This window comes from Coregonus clupeaformis, chromosome 12 (genome assembly GCF_020615455.1).
Source record: "Coregonus clupeaformis isolate EN_2021a chromosome 12, ASM2061545v1, whole genome shotgun sequence".
Classification (NCBI taxonomy): Eukaryota; Metazoa; Chordata; class Actinopteri; order Salmoniformes; family Salmonidae; genus Coregonus; species Coregonus clupeaformis.
The window spans coordinates 55,273,189-55,295,040 of NC_059203.1; the positions used below are offsets into that span (position 1 = coordinate 55,273,189).

Consider the following 21,852-nt stretch of genomic DNA (forward strand, 5'->3'; position numbering starts at 1 on the left):
CCAGGTGACTACCTCATGAAGCTGGTTGAGAGAATGCCAATAGTGTGCAAAGCTGTCATCAAAGCAAAGGGTGGCTATTTGAATAATCTCAAATATAAAATATATTTTGATTTGATTAACACTTTTTTGGTTACTACATGATTCCATGTGTGTTATTTCATAGTTTTGATGTCTTCACTATTATTCTACAATGTAGAAAATAGTAAAAATGAAGAAAAACCCATTTGACCGGTAGTGTATGTGTGCATTCATTCCAGACAGTCAGTCAACCACCTGACTTAACCAATAGTTAACTAATTATGGTCTTGATTGAGCTCATTTGGCATACCTCACTGGTTTCAGGGGATGAGGTAATTGGGTCAGGTGGATTGATGCATGTCTGGAACTGAAGCCTGGTCACTGCGGTTCATCAAGCTCACTATTGCCTAATCCTGCCAATGTGAATGGCTGTAGGTTGTTTGGATCACGGCAGCGATGGGGTTGTGTAATGCCTGCTCTCGCTTTTTAGACTATGTTGGTGATAATCATGGTTGTTTGGACTATGTACTGCCGTTGTTATGTCTGTTAATGGTTGTTTTGACTGTTTGATTGTTTGTGTTGTCTGCGTTGGGCCATGTTTTCTCTGGGACATACCTTATGACACTGTTATGGGAGTCTATCAAGGAGCCGTATTGAGAGCCCAGCAGGTTTCCTGAGTTCCCCACCACTGCACACTTCCTGCATTGAGCTTGTTTGGGTTGTACATCCATGGCAGGGGGAGTGATGACCTGGAACATCTTCTGGATCACCTCGTATATTGTACGCTCATCGGTGGACTGCTGCAAAGCCTGACGGGAATGTTAAAAACTCACTTTAGATGTGGAACAACAATATCTCACAGGAATAATGCCTGCGCTCACCTTTGACTACCAACAAACAAAAACAGGGCAATATACAAGGGTCCTTTTAATATTCAGTACTCAGGGAATCACCAGCCTAAATAAATTCTAATGTTGGCAGCTCCAGAGGGAGGCCTTGTGTTAAATGTGCCCTTTCATAACCAGCCAGCCTCTTTGTGGTAATCTTATTAACAATTTTGGCATGGCATTCTTAGCAGACCAACTATGGCAACACAGTGTGTGTGTCGGTGTGTGTGTGTGTGTGTGTCCTGACCACTGCATTTAAGTGCCACACTGCCAAGCTTATCTTAGCCCACTTACAGTGTTGCTTGCGAAACCTCAAAAGCCTCTAATTACGTTAAATTAAAATGTATTGAAACAAAGGCTCAGACTGGAGAAAGGCTAACTGAGGCAGAATTCTCCTTCAGGGAGTTTATTTTGGAAAGTAATCACCCTGACGATTATAGTGCAAGAAATCCACCGCAGTAGGTTTTAATGACATTTGGCCAGGAAATGATGGTAGAAACAGAGCACGTTTAGTTTTTGCTGTGCACCACAGAAGCTGTCTTTTTAAGATATTCTCCATTTGCCACAATTCTTTTTTGACTTCAAACTTTGATATTTGCAGCATGCATGAGAGACAAGAGAGTAGGACTACTAAGGGCTCTATTCAATCCATATCACGGAAGTTCAGCATTACAGCGTGATTGACATTTAAAGGCAATGTTCAGCATTAGCGAAGACTGCATTCACGGTAAACGCTGCATATGTCGGCTCAATTGGAAATTGCCTTTACATTTCTAACGCTTCAGCGATAAAGATTGAATAGAGCCCTAAATCCCTCATAGGAATAAAATGATGACTGGCGAGTATATCTGGGAATACACACATTACACATCCATATACAGTGGGGAAAAAAAGTATTTAGTCAGCCACCAATTGTGCAAGTTCTCCCACTTAAAAAGATGAGAGAGGCCTGTAATTTTCATCATAGGTACACGTCAACTATGACAGACAAATTAAGGAAAAAAATCCAGAAAATCACATTGTAGGATTTTTTATGAATTTATTTGCAAATTATGGTGGAAAATAAGTATTTGGTCACCGACAAACAAGCAAGATTTCTGGCTCTCACAGACCTGTAACTTCTTCTTTAAGAGGCTCCTCTGTCCTCCACTCGTTACCTGTATTAATGGCACCTGTTTGAACTTGTTATCAGTATAAAAGACACCTGTCCACAACCTCAAACAGTCACACTCCAAACTCCACTATGGCCAAGACCAAAGAGCTGTCAAAGGACACCAGAAACAAAATTGTAGACCTGCACCAGGCTGGGAAGACTGAATCTGCAATAGGTAAGCAGCTTGGTTTGAAGAAATCAATTGTGGGAGCAATTATTAGGAAATGGAAGACATACAAGACCACTGATAATCTCCCACGATCTGGGGCGCCACGCAAGATCTCACCCTGTGGGGTCAAAATGATCACAAGAACGGTGAGCAAAAATCCCGAACCACACAGGGGGACCTAGTGAATAACCTGCAGAGAGCTGGGACCAAAGTAACAAAGCCTACCATTAGTAACACACTACGCCGCCAGGGACTAAAATCCTGCAGTGCCAGACGTGTCCCCCTGCTTAAGCCAGTACATGTCCAGGCCCGTCTGAAGTTTGCTAGTGTGCATTTGGATGATCCAGAAGAGGATTGGGAGAATGTCATATGAAACCAAAATAGAACTTTTTGGTAAAAACTCAACTCGTCGTGTTTGGAGGACAAAGAATGCTGAGTTGCATCCAAAGAACACCATACCTACTGTGAAGCATTGGGGGTGGAAACATCATGCTTTGGGGCTGTTTTTCTGCAAATGGACCAGGACGACTGATCCGGTAAAGGAAAGAATGAATGGGACCATGTATCGTGAGATTTTTGAGTGAAAACCTCCTTCCATCAGCAAGGGCATTGAAGATGAAACGTGGCTGGGTCTTTCAGCATGACAATGATCCCAAACACACCGCCCGGGCAACGAAGGAGTGGCTTCGTAAGAAGCATTTCAAGGTCCTGGAGTGGCCTAGCCAGTCTCCAGATCTCAACCCCATAGAAAATCTTTGGAGGGAGTTGAAAGTCCGTGTTGCCCAGCGACAGCCCCAAAACATCACTGCTCTAGAGGAGATCTGCATGGAGGAATGGGCCAAAATACCAGCAACAGTGTGTGAAAACCTTGTGAAGACTTACAGAAAACGTTTGACCTGTGTCATTGCCAACAAAGGGTATATAACAAAGTATTGAGAAACTTTTGTTATTGACCATATACTTATTTTCCACCATAATTTGCAAATAAATTCATAAAAAATCCTACAATGTGATTTTCTGAATTATTTTTTCTCATTTTGTCTGTCATAGTGGACGTGTACCTATGATGAAAATTACAGGCCTCTCTCATCTTTTTAAGTGGGGGAACTTGCACAATTGGTGGCTGACTAAATACTTATTTTCCCCACTGTACAGTGCCTAGTGAAAGTCTACTCACCCCTTGCATAGTCTTCATAATTTACATTTGATATTTTTTCCTACACAACCTACTACACATTTTCAAAGTGAATTAAAGTTATTGAACATTTTTGAAATGAATATAAAATCTAAAAACTAAGATGTCTTGATTGTGGATGTCTTCACATCCCAGAGTTAATACTTAGTGGAAGCACTATTTTCAGCTATTACCGTTGTGAATAATTTGAAATAAGATTCTACCAACTTCGCACAACTCTTAGGGCAGAAAGTATATACTTTTTCCACAATTTGTTGTGTTACAGCCTGAATTTAAAATGGATTAAATTGAGATGTTGTGTCACTGGCTTACAGACAATAACCCATAATGTCAAAGTGGAATAATATAAATGAAAAGCTAAAATGTCTTGAGCCAATAAATATTCAACCCCTTTGTCATGGCAAGCCTAAATAAGTTCAGGAGTAAAAATGTGCTTAACAAGTCACATACGAAGTGGCATGGACTCACTCTGTGTGCAATAATAGTGTTTACCATGATTTTTGAATGACTACCTCATATCTGTACCCCACACATACAATTATCTGTAAGGTCTCTCAGTCGAGCAGTGAATTTCAAACACAGAATCAACCACAAAGACCAGGGAGGTTTTCCAATACTTCGCAAAGAAGAGCACCTATTGGTAGATGGGTAAAAAAAAAGAAGAAGCAGAATATCCCTTTAAGCATGGTGAAGTTATTAATTACACTTTGGATAGTGTATCAATACACCCAGTCACTACAAAGACACAGGCGTCCTTCCTAACTGAGTTGCCGGAGAGGAAGGAAACCGCTCAGGGATTTCACCATGAGGCCAATGGTGACATTAAAACAGTTACAGAGTTTAATGGATGTGATAGGAGAAAACGGAGGATGGATCAACAACATTGTAGTTACTCCAAAATACTAACCTAAATGACAGAGTGAACATAATATAGCTAAGCACAGTCAAAATCCTAGAGGAAACCTGGTTCAGTCTGCTTTCCAACAGACACTTGGAGACAAATTCACCTTTCAGCAGGACAATAACCCAAAACACAAGGACAATTATACACTGGAGTTGCTTATCAAGAAGACATTGAATGTTCCTGAGTGGCATAGTTACAGGTTTGACATACAGTACCAGTCAAAGGTTTGGACACACCTACTCATTCAAGGGTTTTTCTTTATTTTTACTATTTTCTACATTGTAGAATAATAGTGAAGATATCAGAACTATGAAATAACACATGGAATAATGTAGTAACCAAAAAAGTGTTAAATAAATCAAAATATATTTTATATTTAGGTTTCTTCAAATAGCCACCCTTTGCCTTGATGACAGCTTTGCACACTCTTGGTAAACAGAAGATAGCCCTATTTGGTAAAAGACCAAGTCCATATTATGGCAAGAACAGCTTAAATAAGCAAAGAGAAACAAAAGTCCATCATTACTTTAAGACATGAAGGTCAGTCAATACGGAAAATGTCAAGAACTTTGAAGGTTTCTTCAAGTGCAGTCACAAAAACCATCAAGCGCTATGATAAAACTGATTCTCATGAGGACCGCCACAGGAATGGAAGACCCAGAGTTAACTCTGCTGCAGAGGATACGTTCAAGTTCAAGTCACAGACACATCTCAACATCAACTGTTCAGAGGGTACTGTGTGAATCAGGCCTTCATGGTCGAATTGCTGCAAAGAAACCACTACTAGGACACCCATAAGAAGAAGAGACCTGCTTGGGCCAAGAAACACGAGCAATGGACATTAGACCGGTGGAAATGTGTCCTTTGGTCTGGAGTCCAAACTGGAGATTTTTGGTTCCAACCGCCGTGGCTTTGTGAGACGTGGTGTGGGTGTACGGATGATCTCTGCATGTGTATTTCCCACCGTAAAGCATGGAGGAGGAGGTGTTATGGTGTGGGGGTGCTTGCTGTTGACACTGTCTGTGATTTATTTAGAATTCAAGGCACACTTAACCAGCATGGCTACCACAGCATTCTGCAGCGATACGCCATCCCATCTGGTTTGGGCTTAGTGGGACTATCATTTGTTTTTCAACAGGACAATGACCAAATCAAATCAAATCAAATTTTATTTTATTTGTCACATACACGTGTTTAGCAGATGTTATAGCAGGTGTAGCGAAATGCTTGTGCTTCTAGCTCCGACAGTGCAGTAATATCTAACAAGTAGTATCAAACAATTTCACAACATATACCTAATACACACAAAACTAGTAAGGAATGGGATTTAAGAATATATACATATATGGACAAGAAATGACAGAGCGGCATGGACTAAGATACAGTAGAATATTATAGAATATAATGCAGTATATACATATGAGATGAGTAGTGCAAGATATGTAAACATTATTAAAGTGACCAGTGTTCCATTTCTTAAAGTGGCCAGTGATTTTAATAGGGAGCAGCAGCCTCTAATGTGCTAGTGATGGCTATTTAACAGTCTGATGGCCTTGAGATAGAAGCTGTTTTTCATTCTCTCTGTCCCAGCTTTGATGCACCTGTACTGACCTCGCCTTCTGGATGATAGCGCGGTGAACAGGCAGTGGCTTGGGTGGTTGATGTCCTTGATGATCTTTTTGGCCTTCCTGTGACATCGGGTGCTGTATGTGTCTTGGAGGGCGGGTAGTTTGCCCCCGGTAATGCGTTCGGCAGACCGCACCACCCTCTGGAGAGCCCTGCGGTTGCGGGCGGTGCAGTTGCCGTACCAGGCGGTGATACAGCCCGACAGGATGCTCTCAATTGTGCATCTGTAAAGGTTTGTGAGGGTTTTAGGTGCTAAGCCAAATTTCTTCAGCCTCCTGAGGTTGAAGAGGCTCTGTTGCGCCTTCTTCACTGTCTGCGTGGGTGGACAATTTCAGTTTGTCGGTGATGTGTACGCCAAGGAACTTGAAGCTTTCCACCTTCTCCACTGCGGTCCCGTCGATGAGGATAGGGGGGTGCACCCTCTGCTGTTTCCTGAAGTCCACGATCATCTCCTTTGTTTTGTTAATGCTGAGTGAGAGGTTATTTTCCTGGCACCACACTCCCAGAGCCCTCACCTCCTCCCTGTAGGCGGTCTCGTCATTGTTGGTAATCAAGCCTACTACTGTTGTGTCGTCTGCAAACTTGGTGATTGAGTTGGAGGCGTGCTTGGCCACACAGTCATGGGTGAACAGGGAGTACAGCAGGGGGCTAAGCACGCACCCTTTTGGGGCCCCAGTGTTGAGGATCAGCGAAGTGGAGATGTTGTTTCCTACCTTCACCACCTGGGGGCGGCCCATCAGGAAGTCCAGGACCCAGTTGCACAGGGCGGGGTTCAGACCCAGGGCCTCGAGCTTAATGATGAGCTTGGAGGGTACTATGGTGTTGAATGCTGAGCTATAGTCAATGAACAGCATTCTTACATTCTTCAGGCCTCTAGGCTGTGTAAGGGCTATTTTAACAAGAAGGAGAGTGATGGAGTGCTGCATCAGATGACTTGGCCTCCACAATCCCCCGACCTCAACCCATTTGAGATGGTTTGGGATGAGTCGGACGGCAGAGTGAAGGAAAAGCAGCCAACAAGTGCTCAGCATATGTGGGAACTCCTTCAAGACTGTTGGGAAAGCATTCCAGGTGAAGCTGGTTGAGAGAATGCCAAGCGTGTGCAAAGCTGTCATCAAGGCAAAGGGTGGCTATTTGAATAATTTCAAATATAAAATATATTTTGATTTGTTTAACACTTTTTGTGTTACTACATTATTCCATATGTGTTATTTCATAGTTTTGATGTATTCACTATTATTCTACAATGTAGAACATAGTAAAAAATAAAGAAAGAAAAACCCTTGAATGAGTAGGTGTGTCCAAAGTTTTGACTGGTAATGTAAATCAGCTTGAGAATCTATGGAAAGACTTAAAAATGGCTGTTTAGTAATGATCAACAACCAACTTGACAGAGCTTGAAGAATTTTAAAACGAATAATGTGCAAATATTGTACAGTCCTGGTGTGCAAAGCTCTTAGACTTACCCAGGAAGACTCACAGCTGTAATCACAGCCAAGGTTGATTCTAACATGGATTGACTCAAGAGTATGAATACTTACAATGGGGAGAACAAGTATTTGATACACTGCCGATTTTGCAGGTTTTCCTACTTACAAAGCATGTAGAGGTATGTAATTGTTATCATAGGTACACTTCAACTGTGAGTTTTAAGTAATTAATTTGCATTTTATTGCATGACATAAGTATTTGATCACCTACCAACCAGTAAGAATTCTGGCTCTCACAGACCTGTTAGTTTTTCTTTAAGAAGCCCTCCTGTTCTCCACTCATTACTGCACCTGTTTAAAATCGTTACCTGTATAAAAGACGCCTGTCCACACACTCAATCAAACAGACTCCAACCTCTCCACAATGGCCAAGATCAGAGAGCTGTGTAAGGACATCAGGGATAAAATTGTAGACCTGCACAATGCTGGGATGGGCTACAGGACAATAGGCAAGCAGCTTGGTGAGAAGGCAACAACTGTTGGCGCAATTATTAGAAAATGGAAGAAGTTCAAGATGACGGTCAATCACCCTCGGTCTGGGGCTCCATGTAAGATCTCACCTCGTGGGGCATCAATGATCATGAGGAAGGTGAGGGATCAGCCCAGAACTACACGGCAGGACCTGGTCAATGACCTGAAGAGAGCTGGGACCACAGTCTCAAAGAAAACCATTAGTAACACACTACGCCGTCATGGATTAAAATCCTGCAGTGCACACAAGGTCCCCCTGCTCAAGCCAGCACATGTCCAGGCCCGTCTGAAGTTTGCCAAAGACCATCTGGATGATCCAAAGGAGGAATGGGAGAAGGAGCTTTTTGTTAGAGCTTTTTGGTCTAAACTCCACTCGCCGTGTTTGGAGGAAGAAGAAGGATGAGTACAACCCCAAGAACACCATCCCAACCGTGAAGCATGGAGGTGGAAACATCATTCTTAGGGGATGCTTTTCTGCAAAGGGGACAGGACGACTGCACCGTATTGAGGGGAGGATGGATGGGGCCATGTATCGCGAGATCTTGGCCAACAACCTCCTTCCCTCAGTAAGAGCATTGAAGATGGGTCGTGGCTGGGTCTTCCAGCATGACAACAACCTGAAACACACAGCCAGGGCAACTAAGGAGTGGCTCCGTAAGAAGCATCTCAAGGTCCTGGAGTGGCCTAGCCAGTCTCCAGACCTGAACCCAATAGAAAATCTTTGGAGGGAGCTGAAAGTCCATATTGCCCAGCGACAGCCCTGAAACCTGAAGGATCTGGAGAAGGTCTGTATGGAGGAGTGGGCCAAAATCCCTGCTGCAGTGTGTGCAAAACTGGTCAAGACCTACAGGAAACGTATGATCTCTGTAATTGCAAACAAAGGTTTCTGTACCAAATATTAAGTTCTGCTTTTCTGATGTATCAAATACTTATGTCATGCAATAAAATGCAAATTAATTACTTAAAAATCATACAATGTGATTTTCTGGATTTTTCCGTCTCTCACAGTTGAAGTGTACCTATGATAAAAATTACAGACCTCTACATGCTTTGTAAGTAGGAAAACCTGCAAAATCGGCAGTGTATCAAATACTTGTTCTCCCCACTGTATGTAAATTAGATATTTCTGTATTTATTTATTTTTTAAATTGCTACAAGTTCTAAAAACTTGTTTTCACTTTGTCACTATGGGGTATAGTGTGTAGATCGGTCAGAAAAAAAATCGATTGTATCCATTTTTATAATTCAGGCTGCAATGTGGAATAAGTCAAGGGATATGAATACTTTCCATTGTTTTTGTCAAAATTGCTCAAGCTCAGTACATTTGGTTGGGAATCATTTATTGACAGCAATATTCAAACTTTGTCTCTGATTTTCATGCCAGGTTTGAGACTAGACCACTTAGGAACACTCAACACCTATTAGAAAGCCATTCTGCTGTGTCTTTGGCATTCCAATTTGTCTAATTGTCACTCTGAAAAATACAACTATCCCATGGTTAGGTTTTCAGAAGACTGAGTCAGGTTTTCCTCTAACTTTTTACCTGGGCTTTGCTCCTTTCATATTTCTTTTGATCCTGACAAACTCCCCAGTCCATGCCGATGACAAGCATACCCAGAACATGATGAAAATACACACCAGAATGGCTTTGCAAGAGTCAGGACTGAGACTGGACCATTCAAGAACACTCAAGTGTTCCTGAATGGTGCAGTCTGAGTCCTGACTTAAATCTGCTTAAAAACAAGGTTTAAATATTGCTGTCCATCAATGATTCCCAACCAAATTTACTGAACTTGAGCAATTTTGACAAAAACGATGTATATATGTTGCCTTAAGAGTTGTGCAAAGTTGGTAAAATCATATTGAAAATGATTCACAGCTGTAATGGTTGCCAAAGGTCCTTCCGTCAAATATGAACTCGCAAAAAAAAAAGTGACTCGTTTCAGGAAACTAGGTGTCTGTCACGCATCACTACTTCACAAAAGCTAATGGGGATCCCTAATAAACACAAATACAAATTTGAACGTAAACTTTTTTTAAAAATCAAAATGCGTTTTTTGACAGAAATGCCTTCTGGAACATGTGAACTTTCATGTGCCTTAATAACAAACTTGTATGCCATCTGTAAATACGAATACAATTGTTAAATTACGAGCCTAGTTGTTTTAACCACAGAAAAAGACAGCAACCTTCCCGCTAACCATGATTGGCTGAGATAATGAGTGGGCTGGACATGCCGAGAGATGAGTTCGGATTAGATAGTTTAGATAGCTACATTTTCAGATATTACACGTTTCTAATTTTATCAGAAAGTCGTTTTCATTTCAAGTTAAAGTGTACTGTTAGCTAGCTAGCTAACGTTAGCTGGCTGGCTCGCTAGTTAACTTTACGTGTATGATCTGTGTAGTAATATTATTCATATCTCAGAGCCATTTGCTTTGTTAGTTATAGCCTATGATATACTATTTTCTAGCTATGAGTCTCTACTTTTATCCAATGTAAAAAACACAATTTCAAATTTTACTACAAAAGACCGAATCGAGCTGGTCGGTCACATATATAGTAATACAATGTAATACTACATTATTATTATTATTACTAAGTAGAAATGTGTTACATTGTACTGATGTACTACTAATAATGTACAGACATATTATTTGGGAAAGTGTCAGAGATTCCTTTCTGTAATTTTTGTTACAATATACAGAATTTTTGCTGTATAATCATACACCTTTAACAATAAGCTGACAGTATTTGGCCACATACATGGCCACAGTATTCTCATCAATAGTAATGGTCTTACCAGCCACCACTTCAGGGCCAGGGGGTCCATGTTGTTGTCTCTGTCTGTGAGGAAGGGCTGCTGCTGGGGGTCATAGTGCTGAGCGAACCACGCAGAAACCTCCATGTCCGCTATGCAGGACGGGCACTCACATATCCTGTCCGGACTGGGCACTGTGGCACTGTGTGTTGCCCATGTTCGGTTAACAGCGGGCCCTGGAACAGTCCTGGAGGTGGCATGGGTCTTCATCAAAGTCATAGACAGGATGTTGTTCTTCTGAATGGTGATCATGACAAAGAGAATCCCACCAAACAGAGAAAACAGGCACAACTTCCTCTTGAAGAGCATGACTGGATGTTTTGAGGTACAGTCAGTGCCCTGGGTAAAAGGCAGTCCAGTGATAAGACAACAGGCGTCGGCACCAGGAGTTCCAGTGGTGGAACCCAACTTAGGCAGTCCAGTGGTATTGTCTTGGCTCCTTGACTTTATATCCTTAGTGCTTCCGGATTCAAGCGTAAGAACCAGAAACATTCAGCAACTACTTCCTAATGTTCTATCTCCCTGCTGTTCCAGCCAGAGAGATGGCACACTTCCTAAAATCACAGGTAACACAAACATGCAGAATAATTGGTTGATACCTGAGTTTATAATGGAAAGAGGGTGTTAGCTGGATTGTGACCCTGGCCTGATGGGTCCCATTTGATCAAGGAGAATAAGTCCCAGGAAACCATTCGACCAAATACTTTTGTCTGCCGCTTACGAGGGAGACTGCCTTGCTCTGTTCAAGGCAATCGGCGAGGAAAGAAAAAATAGGAAGGAAATAGCCTTCCTGCCCAGCCTAAAGAAGGCCTCTCATTGGTTCAACCTCCATGTTTCTCTCCAGAGCTCTGGTCTGCGCACGCTGCATAGCTTCCTGCTTCTAGAAGACACAAACATACACAGATATCAGCATCAACGCAATGATTCGGAAACAAAATAAACGTCAACCATTTTACATTTACATTTTAGTCATTTAGCAGAATTTGCTAAAATTTCTAAAAACCTGCTTTTGCTTTGTCATTATGGGGTATTGTGTGTAGATTGATGAGAAAAATTTATGAAAATGTATGCACTCACTAACTGTAAGTCGCTCTGGATAAGAGCGTCTGCTAAATGACTAAAATGTAAAATGTAAAATGTAAAAAACGAAACAATTTAATCAATTTTTGAATATGGCTGTAACGTAACAAAATGTGGAAAATGTCAAGGGGTCTGAATAATTTCGGAATGCACTGTATGTTGGAGTGGAAGCTTTCATACAAATTATGTTTTGTAATTTGATCTGTACCACAGAAAAGCAGATATGGGAAATGTTTTTCTTGGTCTAAAGAGGCTTGTGATAACTAAGGACTTTACATTCCCAGTGTAACGGGGGGAATTCTGACCTAAGTTAAGTAATTCCCTTTTCACGTTCCATTTACATTCCATTTGCTTTAATTGTTTTAGATAATATTTCCATATGATTCCTGGAGACGAATGTGAAACCAGTCATATGGAAGCAAACTGAAAATCACATGAACATGACATGTATTGCGGATCTTATTCCACAGTGATGTAAGCTATAAATAGCTGTGCCGTTATTACACATTTTTATTGTATGCCCTCATCATTTGCGTGGATGAAATTTGGAGACCAAAGCAATACTTCTGTAGGGCCGAACCTGCTTAGTTGATGTATGCACTTTAGAATGTTTTAATTATATGCCTGGGCGTTTCTCCATTTTATTTGACAATTTGTATCATGTTAAATATTAGCCACTATCAGGAGCCACTGTCAGTAATACCCACATAAATTTATAACTGTCACTTTAGTGTTAGTTTCCTTCAATTTGTAGCCTACATTTTGCATCATTCCATTTCATTCTGTTTACCTTTCTTTCCTCTGTCACGTCAGTGTATTTGTATTTTTGTATTTTATTACGGATCCCCATTAGCTGCTGCCAAGGCAGCAGCTACTCTTCCTGGGGTCCAAACAAGATTAAGGTAATTACATACAAAATAAAACAGTTCATCGCACAACACATTATTAGACTGTACTCTACCACAACATACAGTATCTACAACACAAAATCCATAATACAGCAATAAAGCATGTGTGTGCGTATGGGTGTGTGTGTGTGTGTGTGCCTGTGTGTATGTCTCTTCACAGTCCCTGCTCTTCCATAAGGTGCAGTATTATCTGTTTTTTAAATCAGATTTTACTGCTCACTTGAGCTACGTGATGTGGAATAGAGTTCCATGTAGTCATGGCTCTATGTAGTACTGTGTGTTTCCAATAGTCTGTTCTGGACTTGGGAACTGTGAAGAGACCCCTGGTGGCAGGTCTTGTTGGCGGTGTCTGAGCTGTGTGTTAGTCATTTGAACATAGGTCTTGTGTTTCCTGCAGTTGTGTCCGTATAGACCACACACAAAAGACAGAATGGGGACTTCCTCTTCCAAATACAGGAAAACACGAGCAGTCATGTTTCAAAATGGAAACATGCATGCAACCAACCATCCCCGCCACCACCAGCCCAACATTGCATGTCTACAGAAATGTAAAACAGCTGCTACTTTTTGATGTGCTTAGTCGATAATAAAATGAGCCTCTGGTTGTACATGTATAACAATAGGCATTATAGAGCCCCTCAGTGGAGGTGTCATAATACCCATAAAACCTAACGTTCAAACAGGGAAATGGGTCCAATAGTTTTTCCACCATATATTTGTTCCTATAGGGAACATTTAAATGAAGGGCTGCATTTCGTGTAGGCTTACACTGGCGTTAAGTTTTTATAACCATGTAAATCTCTTTTGGACAAGGTGACTTTTATCAATATATTCGGCTTTATTTACTCTCAGATTCGAAAATGCTAATTAGCATCAAAGTAGACATCATTCAAGACTACAAATCCCTGCAAGCTCATGCACGTTAACTCTAGCTGACACCTTTGCTAACAGGTATTGTGTCAATTTAAAACTTGCACAAGACAGTTCGCAGAACTGTCAATTTAAAGAAATTTTGCAAATGTATTCATTACAACATTTTGCTAACATTAGATAGTTAATCCAGAGATTCTTACCTTTTTCTCGATTCGGCAGTCTCTAATTAGCATTTCATTTTTGGGGGGTAAATACAGCTGAATATATTGATAAAAGTCAATTTGTCCTAGAGACATTTACACGGTATTCAAATTGTCATGCCAGGGTAAGCCTACACGAAACACAGCCCTTATTTTAAGTGTTTCTAAAATCCCCTGTGGGAAAAATTAATGGTAGAAAAACGATTGGAACCATTTCCTTGTTTGACCACTAGGTTTTATGGGTATTATGACTCATACTGTGGTACTCTATAGCGTTCACCAGCCACCTTCTCTCATTGTTGCTATAATAATCATAATTTATTTAACTTGTATAGTGCTTTTCAAATAATCTAAAAACGCATAGAAAGTTCAACAAAGTCGGCTTCAGATGAGGTTGAGAGTTTGGGCTGGAAAGGCAGTGTAGGTGCAGTGTAGGTTCATGGAGGAGGCATTGATGGGATTGCCAGGGAGAAACAAAGACAGTCTTAAAAACTGTCCCGGTTCTCTTCAAAAGAGCATGACAAATCAGCCTGGGTGATGGAAACACAATTCACCAAAATATCACTAGTGCTTAAATTAATATAAACTCTTCGAGATACCTCTGCGGTTAACCACTAAAGGACAGGTTACACAAAATAAATAAAATATTTTTTCTCCACTGCAGCACAATGTCCTATGGCTTGGCTACAATCTTGGCAACGTTCGTTCACAGGGACATCCAAGCTTTTCAAGGTCCTCCAAGAAAACTTTCTGTACACTACATTCACAGAGCGGGTTTCCCGTAACTTTTATGGTATAGTTGACTATCCCCCATAGGCCATATAGGGTGGATAATTGTAGAACATTTTTCTGAAACTAATATGAAACTATACCTATGGTCTATAGGCTAAATAAGATTTTTTTTAAATGAAGATGGTATCAAGTAGGCTACGTGCAACTCAAAGTTGATACATTGTAACTTTGTCTATACTCTTTTCATGGTAGGTAGGTTACACAACAAAAAGTGTATCACATCTTCCACATTTTGGGCGGGATTTAAAGACCCTTGTAGTGGGTTAGTATCCTACTATACATTGTGATACAATGGGCAATTGGAATGGCTTTTGAGTCAACCGTGGTTAGCTTATACCTACACTACCAGTCAAATGTTTGGACACACCTACTCATTCAAGGGTTTTTCTTCATTTTTACATTATTTTACATTGTAGAATAATAGTGAAGATATCAAAACTATGAAATAACACATATGGAATCATGTAGTAACCAAAAAAGTGTTAAACAAATCAAAATATATTTTATATTTGAGATTCTTCAAATAGCCACCCTTTGCCTTGATGACAGCTTTGCACTCTCTTGGCATACTCTCAACCAGCTTCATAAGATAGTCACCTGGAATGCATTTAAATTAACAGGTGTGCCTTCTTAAAAGTTAATTTGTGGAATTGCTTTCCTTCTTAATGCATTTCAGCCAATCAGTTGTGTTTTGACAAGGTAGGGTTGGTATACAGAAGATAGCCCTATTTGGTAAAAGACCAAGTCCATATTATGGCAAGAACAGCTCAAATAAGCAAAGAGAAACAACAGTCCATTATTACTTTAAGACATGAAGGTCAGTCAATACGGAACATTTCAAGAACTTTGAAAGTTTCTTCAAGTGCAGTCGCAAAAACCATCAAGCGCTATGATGAAACTGGCTCTCATGAGGATTGCCACAGGAATGGAAGACCCAGAGTTACCTCTGCTGCAGAGGATAAGTTCATTAGAGTTACCAGCCTCAGAAATTGCAGCCCAAGTAAATGCTTCACAGAGTTCAAGTAACAGACACATCTCAACATCAACTGTTCAGAGGAGACTGTGTGAATCAGGCCTTCATGGTCGAATTACTGCAAAGAAACCACTACTAAAGGACACCAATAAGAAGAATAGACTTGGCTTCGTGAGACGCGTGGGGGTGAACGGATGATCTCCGCATGTGTATTTCCCACCAGAAAGCATGGAGGAGGAGGTGTTATGGTGTGGGGGTGCTTTGCTGGTGACACTGTCTGTGATTTATTTAGAATTCAAGGCACACTTAACCAGCATGGCTACCACAGCATTCTGCAGTGATACGACATCCCATCTGGTTTGGGCTTAGTGGGACTATCATGTGTTTTTCAACAGGACAATGACCCAACCCACCTCCAGGCTGTGTAAGGGCTATTTGACCAAGAAGGAGAGTGATGGAGTGCTGCATCAGATGACCTGGCCTCCACAATCCCCCGACCTCAACCAAATTGAGATGGTTTGGAATGAGTCGGACCGCAGAGTGAAGGAAAAGCAGCCAACAAGTGCTCAGCACATGTGGGAAGTCCTTCAAGACTGTTGGAAAAGCATTCCAGGTGAAGCCGGTTGAGAGAATGCCAAGAGTGTGCAAAGCTGTCATCAAGGCAAAGGGTGGCTATTTGAAGAATCTTAAATATAAAACACTTTTTTGGTTACTACATGATTCCATATGTGTTATTTCATAGTTTTGATGTCTTCACTATTATCCTAGTAGAAAATAGTAAAAATAACGAAAAACCCTGCAATGAATAGGTGTTTCCAAACTTTTGACTGGTACTGTATGTCATGAAGCACAAATTTAAAGGCTTTATCATCTTTACATAGATTCATTGACCGATCTTAGGGTAATTTAAAATAAAACTTTTGGTTTCTTTTAATACTGCAGACTTACAGTAAAAAGCATATAGCTGCTAGCGGGAGGGTATAAATAGCCTAATGGGCTTCTGGAACAATTAGCCACACCCATACCAATCAATACAATGAAAAATGCAATTTAATGTTCACAAAAAAAGGGTCAACATTTCATTCTGCTCGTTTTGCACACCTACACTATGTAAGCAATGGAGTTGGTCATAGCTCAGGTTAGCAGTGGCTATTGGAACAAATTCTAACAGCGGGTTACAGTTTCTCGTGGTCCGTAGACTAATTTCAATGTAAAACAATAAATATAAAATATAAATACCAAACTTGTCCTTTAACCATCTATAGAAAATGCAAATAGCATGCTATTCACCCGCTTATTAGTTTGGGGTGGAGAGTTAAGAAATTATTATTGTGGCCGAGGTGTGTCTACAGATACACAATATTCTGACCTTGACTTCATTCTGCCACCTATACGCGTGAGGAAACCATGAATAAGGTCAAGCGAACCTGCTGGGTCCAAGTGGATAAGAGGTAAATGAGTAATCTGTTTGGAGAAGGGTATTGTAAATACACATAGCAATTGTTCTATATCGTGGAGCTCCGCCCCATAGGGGAGCTCTGCTCCTATTGGTTTACCCTCTGCCCTAAGGCAGCATCAGCCTGAGACAAAATTATGCACACACCTACAGCCAATAGGAGTACAGGTGTCCCTATAAGAGGGGATGCCTCCCCTCAATCAGCCTCCCTTTTTCTTCAGCGACTGGATGACTAGACTGAAGAGCCAAGAAGAGACGAAGCACAAGACTCAGGACGAGAAAACGCCGTTGATATTCCAGTCATCAACGTCGTCTAAATGAGCACACCGGGAGATTTTCCACCCCCAAAAGCTCTTTTCAGAGCTCAGTGCAGATGCACTTCCATGGCGGCGGTGACCACCACGACCTGTGTTTCGTGTGTTTGGGATCCCAGCATGCCAAGGAAGGCGTCTGCAGTCCCCCGAATTGCGCCTCCTGCGCCCTCCTTTCTTTAAAGGAGAGGAAGCAGTGTTGGGCGTTTTTCAGGGAGGACATCCCCCTTGAGGACGTGCTGTTGATACTAGCCTCTGCTTCAGAGGCGTCGTCCGACGGCGCAGACTCGGGGGAAGATAAGGACTTTGAGGAGGAGTCTGGCATTCCAATGGAACAGTCGGACCCCATCCCTCATATTTTCAAGCCCCCCTTTCCTTTGGAGAGCGAAAGGGCTTGTAGTCCTTATAGCGAAGGGGATACGAGCTCTGAGAGATCAGAAGCTCTCTCTTTCGCCGCAGCCTCTCTGAGATCGGATTTTCCGGGTCTCATTGAGAGAGCTGTTCAACGGCTGGTGATAAGGCTGCCCCCTCTTCCCTCCGCACCGTAGGTTGATATGATGGAGGGCAGTCCTTATTCCAGGCCAAGGAAGGCGGCAGAGCCAGTGGCTCCTGCCATGTCTTCTCTGGCTAGATACGTTGAGGGCTCGTGGGAGGCACCTTTAGCGGCGCGTTCGCCTGTAAAAGCGTATCTCCCATTCACGAGAGTGGAAGGAAGGTTCCAGGGTCAGGGAATCCCCAGGTTAGAGAGCGCCATGGCGGCGTATCTCGTACCGGGTTCGAGCCCTTGGCCCTCTTCCAAGAAGGCCACGTTGCCATCCCACAAGGACCGACTCACAGCGTCGCTGTTAGAGAAGTCCTTTGGGTTGGGAGCCCAAGCTGTAGCAGCAGCTAACAACATTGCCCTCTTGGCGGCCTCTCTGTCCCGTTTAACCACGGGCAAGACAGAGCTGGCACCGGAGGAGGTGGAGGAGGCGTCCAGAATTTCTGCCGCCATACTCCACCTGACACAGGCGTCCGCAGTCTGCGCGGGGAGGTCCATGGCCACTTCGGTGGTCGGGGAACGACACCTCTGGTTGTCCTTGACATCCATGAAAGAGGCAGACAGGACGTCTTTTTGGAACGCTCCCCTCTCTGACGACGGCCTCTTTGGGGTCGCAGTCAAAGAGGCGACGGAGCGTTTTTCTAAGCTGGAGGAGGAGAAGAAACAGCTGGCCAAGCACCTGCCGTTGGCAGGACTACTCGGCCCCGCTCCATCCCAAAGGCCATCTACCTCCGCCCCTCCAAGTAGACCGGGGTCTACGGCGAGGCGGCGTAATCGGCGTCATCCGTTGGTCACGAGCAGCAAGGGAACGGGCCCCGCCCTTCCAGCAGCTACGGTAGCCCCACTACAGCCGGCGAGGGAGGTGACGAGGACGTCGACCTGGCCCTCCAAGGGAGGCAAGAGGAGGCGTACGTGACGGGACGCGGGGGAGTGGATGGAGGACGCATCGATGGTGTCGAAAGCGCCCACTGTTCCCCCCCACCCTTCGGTTGAAGGGATGGGTGTTGATGTAAATGCCTTTGTTGATGTATTTAATAAAGAGTTGGCTCCACCTGACTTTGTCAAAAAAGAGCTCCTTTTCCATAATACGTCCGAGAGCGTTCAAATCTCACCCTCTCTTCCTTACCACTCTAAGAGCCGTTCAGCCCACCGAGGGTGCGTTGCTGAACAGGCACATAGAGTAGGTATCCATAAGACCTCAATCAGGTCGTCACATCACACTTCACGTATAAGAAGTGTTTTACATAGCAGGCAGCAGTCCCGGTCAGATTCTGACATGAGGACGCAGCCGCTTGTTGGGGATGGCGCACTAGCACAGACTAAGGTCTCCGCTAGTACGAGCCAGACCCATGCTGCGTTCACGGAGGGCCCGATTACCGCGGTCACGAAGGTGTCCAGAGTATCGGCGCCCCCAGGCATTGTAACACAGCAGCTATCTGGGGACGGCGCATTATCGCAGACCAAGGTCTCGGTTAATGCGATTCAGACCCATGCTACGTTCACGGAGGGGCGGATTACTAAGGTTATGGGTATAACCAACATATCGGCTCCCCTGACAGAACGAGCTAGGAGGCCCACCTTGGGCTGTTCCACCACTTCGATGTTGGGGAACAGTGGCGGTAAGGGCCATAGAGGAATACAGGTCCTTCCTACTGGATGCACCACAGCTTCGGGCCCAGCCGCTTTCTCTGCATTGCTGGCAGTGGCGAAGAAGCTGCACCCTCTCACGCTGGCTAGAACAGACGTTGCAGAAGGGTTATGCTCTCCAATTCCACCGGACCCCACCTCCGTTCAGGGGAGTGGTGGAGACGGTGATGAAAACGCCAGACAAAGTGGCCGCTCTGATGACAGAGATTACGGAACTTTTGGCGAAGGAGGCGGTGACAGTAGTTCCCCGGGAGCAAAGGAACAAAGGGCTATATTCGCCTTATTTCCTAGTGCCCAAAAAGACGGGGGGAGTGAGGCCGATTTTGGATTTACGCATTCTCAACGAGAGCATAACCAAACGGCCCTTCCGAATGCTAACGACAAAACGTCTGCTGGAATGTGTCCAGAGAGGGGACTTTTGTACGAGCATAGACCTAAAGGACGCGTACTTTCATGTGCCGGTTCAGCCGCGTCACAGGAAGTTTCTGCGGTTCGCCTTTCAAGGGGTGGCGTACGAATACACGAGGATGCCATTTGGGTACGCCCTGGCACCTCGCACATTTTCCAAGTGTGTGGAGGCGGCATTGGAACCGTTGCGTCGTCAGGGAATACGGCTACTAGCCTACCTGGACGACCTACTGGTTCTCGCCCCGTCAGCAGAGCTGGCAATCACTCACACAACACAGACAGTGATGCATCTCACAAGTCTGGGGTTTGCTGTGAATTGGAAAAAGAGCGCGCCCTGGCCCACTCATCAGATTGTCTACCTGGGGATACAGCTAGACACTGTGAGGATGAGGGCTCGAATTTCGGACCCCCGAAGGGTAGCCTTGTTGCTAGCCCTAAGGAAGTGTCGTCCGAATCACAAGGTGACGGCGCTGTCGATCATGTCACTTTTGGGTCTCAAGTCGTCAGCCCACTCTGTGGTTCTGCTGGGACTCCTGCATATGCGCAGGATGCAGCGATGGTTCGCCCAACTAAGACTAGACCCATTGCGTCAACGTCATCGGTTGGTGGTGGTTCCCCTCTCGCTCAGTGCAGACCTAAACTATTGGAGAAACTTGCGCGTTCTCACGCACGGAGTCCCGATAGGAAAGGTGTCCTCTCACATCCCAGTATTCACGGATGCATCCCTGACGGGATGGGGAGGGACATGTCAGACACAAGCGATAGGAGGTGTGTGGCCTCAATCAGGTCGTCACATCAACCTCCTGGAGTTGGAAACGGTTCGACTGGTTCTGACCCACTTCGCGTCTACCCTTCGGGGTCACGATGTGCTGGTCTGGTCAGACAACCGGACCACAGTAGCCCACATAAATCGCCAGGGAGGAGTCAGGTCTCCTGCTCTCCATCGGGCGGCAGAGGAATTGTGGCTGTGGGCTCACGAGCACCTTCGCTCATTGAGAGCAGCACACATTCCGGGCTACTTGAACGTAGGAGCAGACCTCATGTCAAGAGGGGGTCCTCGAGACGACGAGTGGTGTCTGCATCCAGACATTGTTCTCCAGATTTGGGAACAATTCGGGAGAGCCGAGGTGGACCTATTTGCGTCACGCGTGAACGCGCAATGTCCTCTGTGGTTCTCTCTGAGGGAACAGGACGAACCGCCACTGGGAAGGGATGCCTTTGCGCACCAACCGTGGCCGAGAGTTCTCCTGTATGCATTCCCTCCGCTGTCCTGCATTCTCCCACTGCTAGCCAGGGTGAGGTCAGGGGGGCTGTCAGTGATACTGATAGCGCCCGATCGCCCGGGGGCTCCTTGGTTTGCGGAGATGAGTCAGATGTTGATTGCGCCACCTTGGCCAATTCCACATCGACGGGACGCGTTGTCTCAGGCGGCTGGCACGATAGGGAAATTGCCCATAATCGGCCAACCACTGAAGGCCTGGCTGCTGAGAGGGACAGGCTAGAGCGCCGTGGGTTATCTGATGCAGTGATCAGGACCATACAGGGTTCACGTGCCAGTTCCACTTCTAAGATGTATGCCAGTAGATGGAACGTGTTTTCACGATGGTGTGTCACACAAGGTGTAGACCCCATGAGCTGTCAGGTGGAGAGTATTCTCTCTTTTCTACAGCTCATGTTTGATAAGCAAAAATTGCCTGCCACGATTAGAGTGTTTGCAGCAGCGATTTCAGCTTGTCATGATGGTTTTGGCAGAGACAATGTCTTTAGCCACCCTCTAGTGAAACGCTTCCTATTAGGAACGCGGCGACTTAGGCCAACACCTAGAGTCACGCTTCCTCAGTGGGATTTGGCTTTGGTACTCGAAGCGCTATGTAAGTCGCCGTTCGAGCCATTAAATCAAATACCCCTCAAGATGCTGTCTATAAAGAC

At 44.0% G+C, this 21,852-nt stretch overlaps 1 protein-coding gene across 1 annotated transcript in view; it reads right to left on the minus strand.

Moving 5' to 3' along the window:
• Nucleotides 1-21,852, minus strand: part of LOC123492057 (CMP-N-acetylneuraminate-beta-galactosamide-alpha-2,3-sialyltransferase 2-like) — a 40,453-nt gene that overhangs the window by 4,354 nt on the left and 14,247 nt on the right. Inside the window, exons 2-3 of the mRNA XM_045223967.1 lie at nt 10,717-11,614; nt 634-827 (exon numbers count right to left, since the gene is read on the minus strand). Coding sequence (XP_045079902.1) covers nt 634-827; nt 10,717-11,226 — 704 coding nt within the window. The 5' untranslated portion in view covers nt 11,227-11,614. The remainder of the gene's footprint in view (nt 1-633; nt 828-10,716; nt 11,615-21,852) is intronic.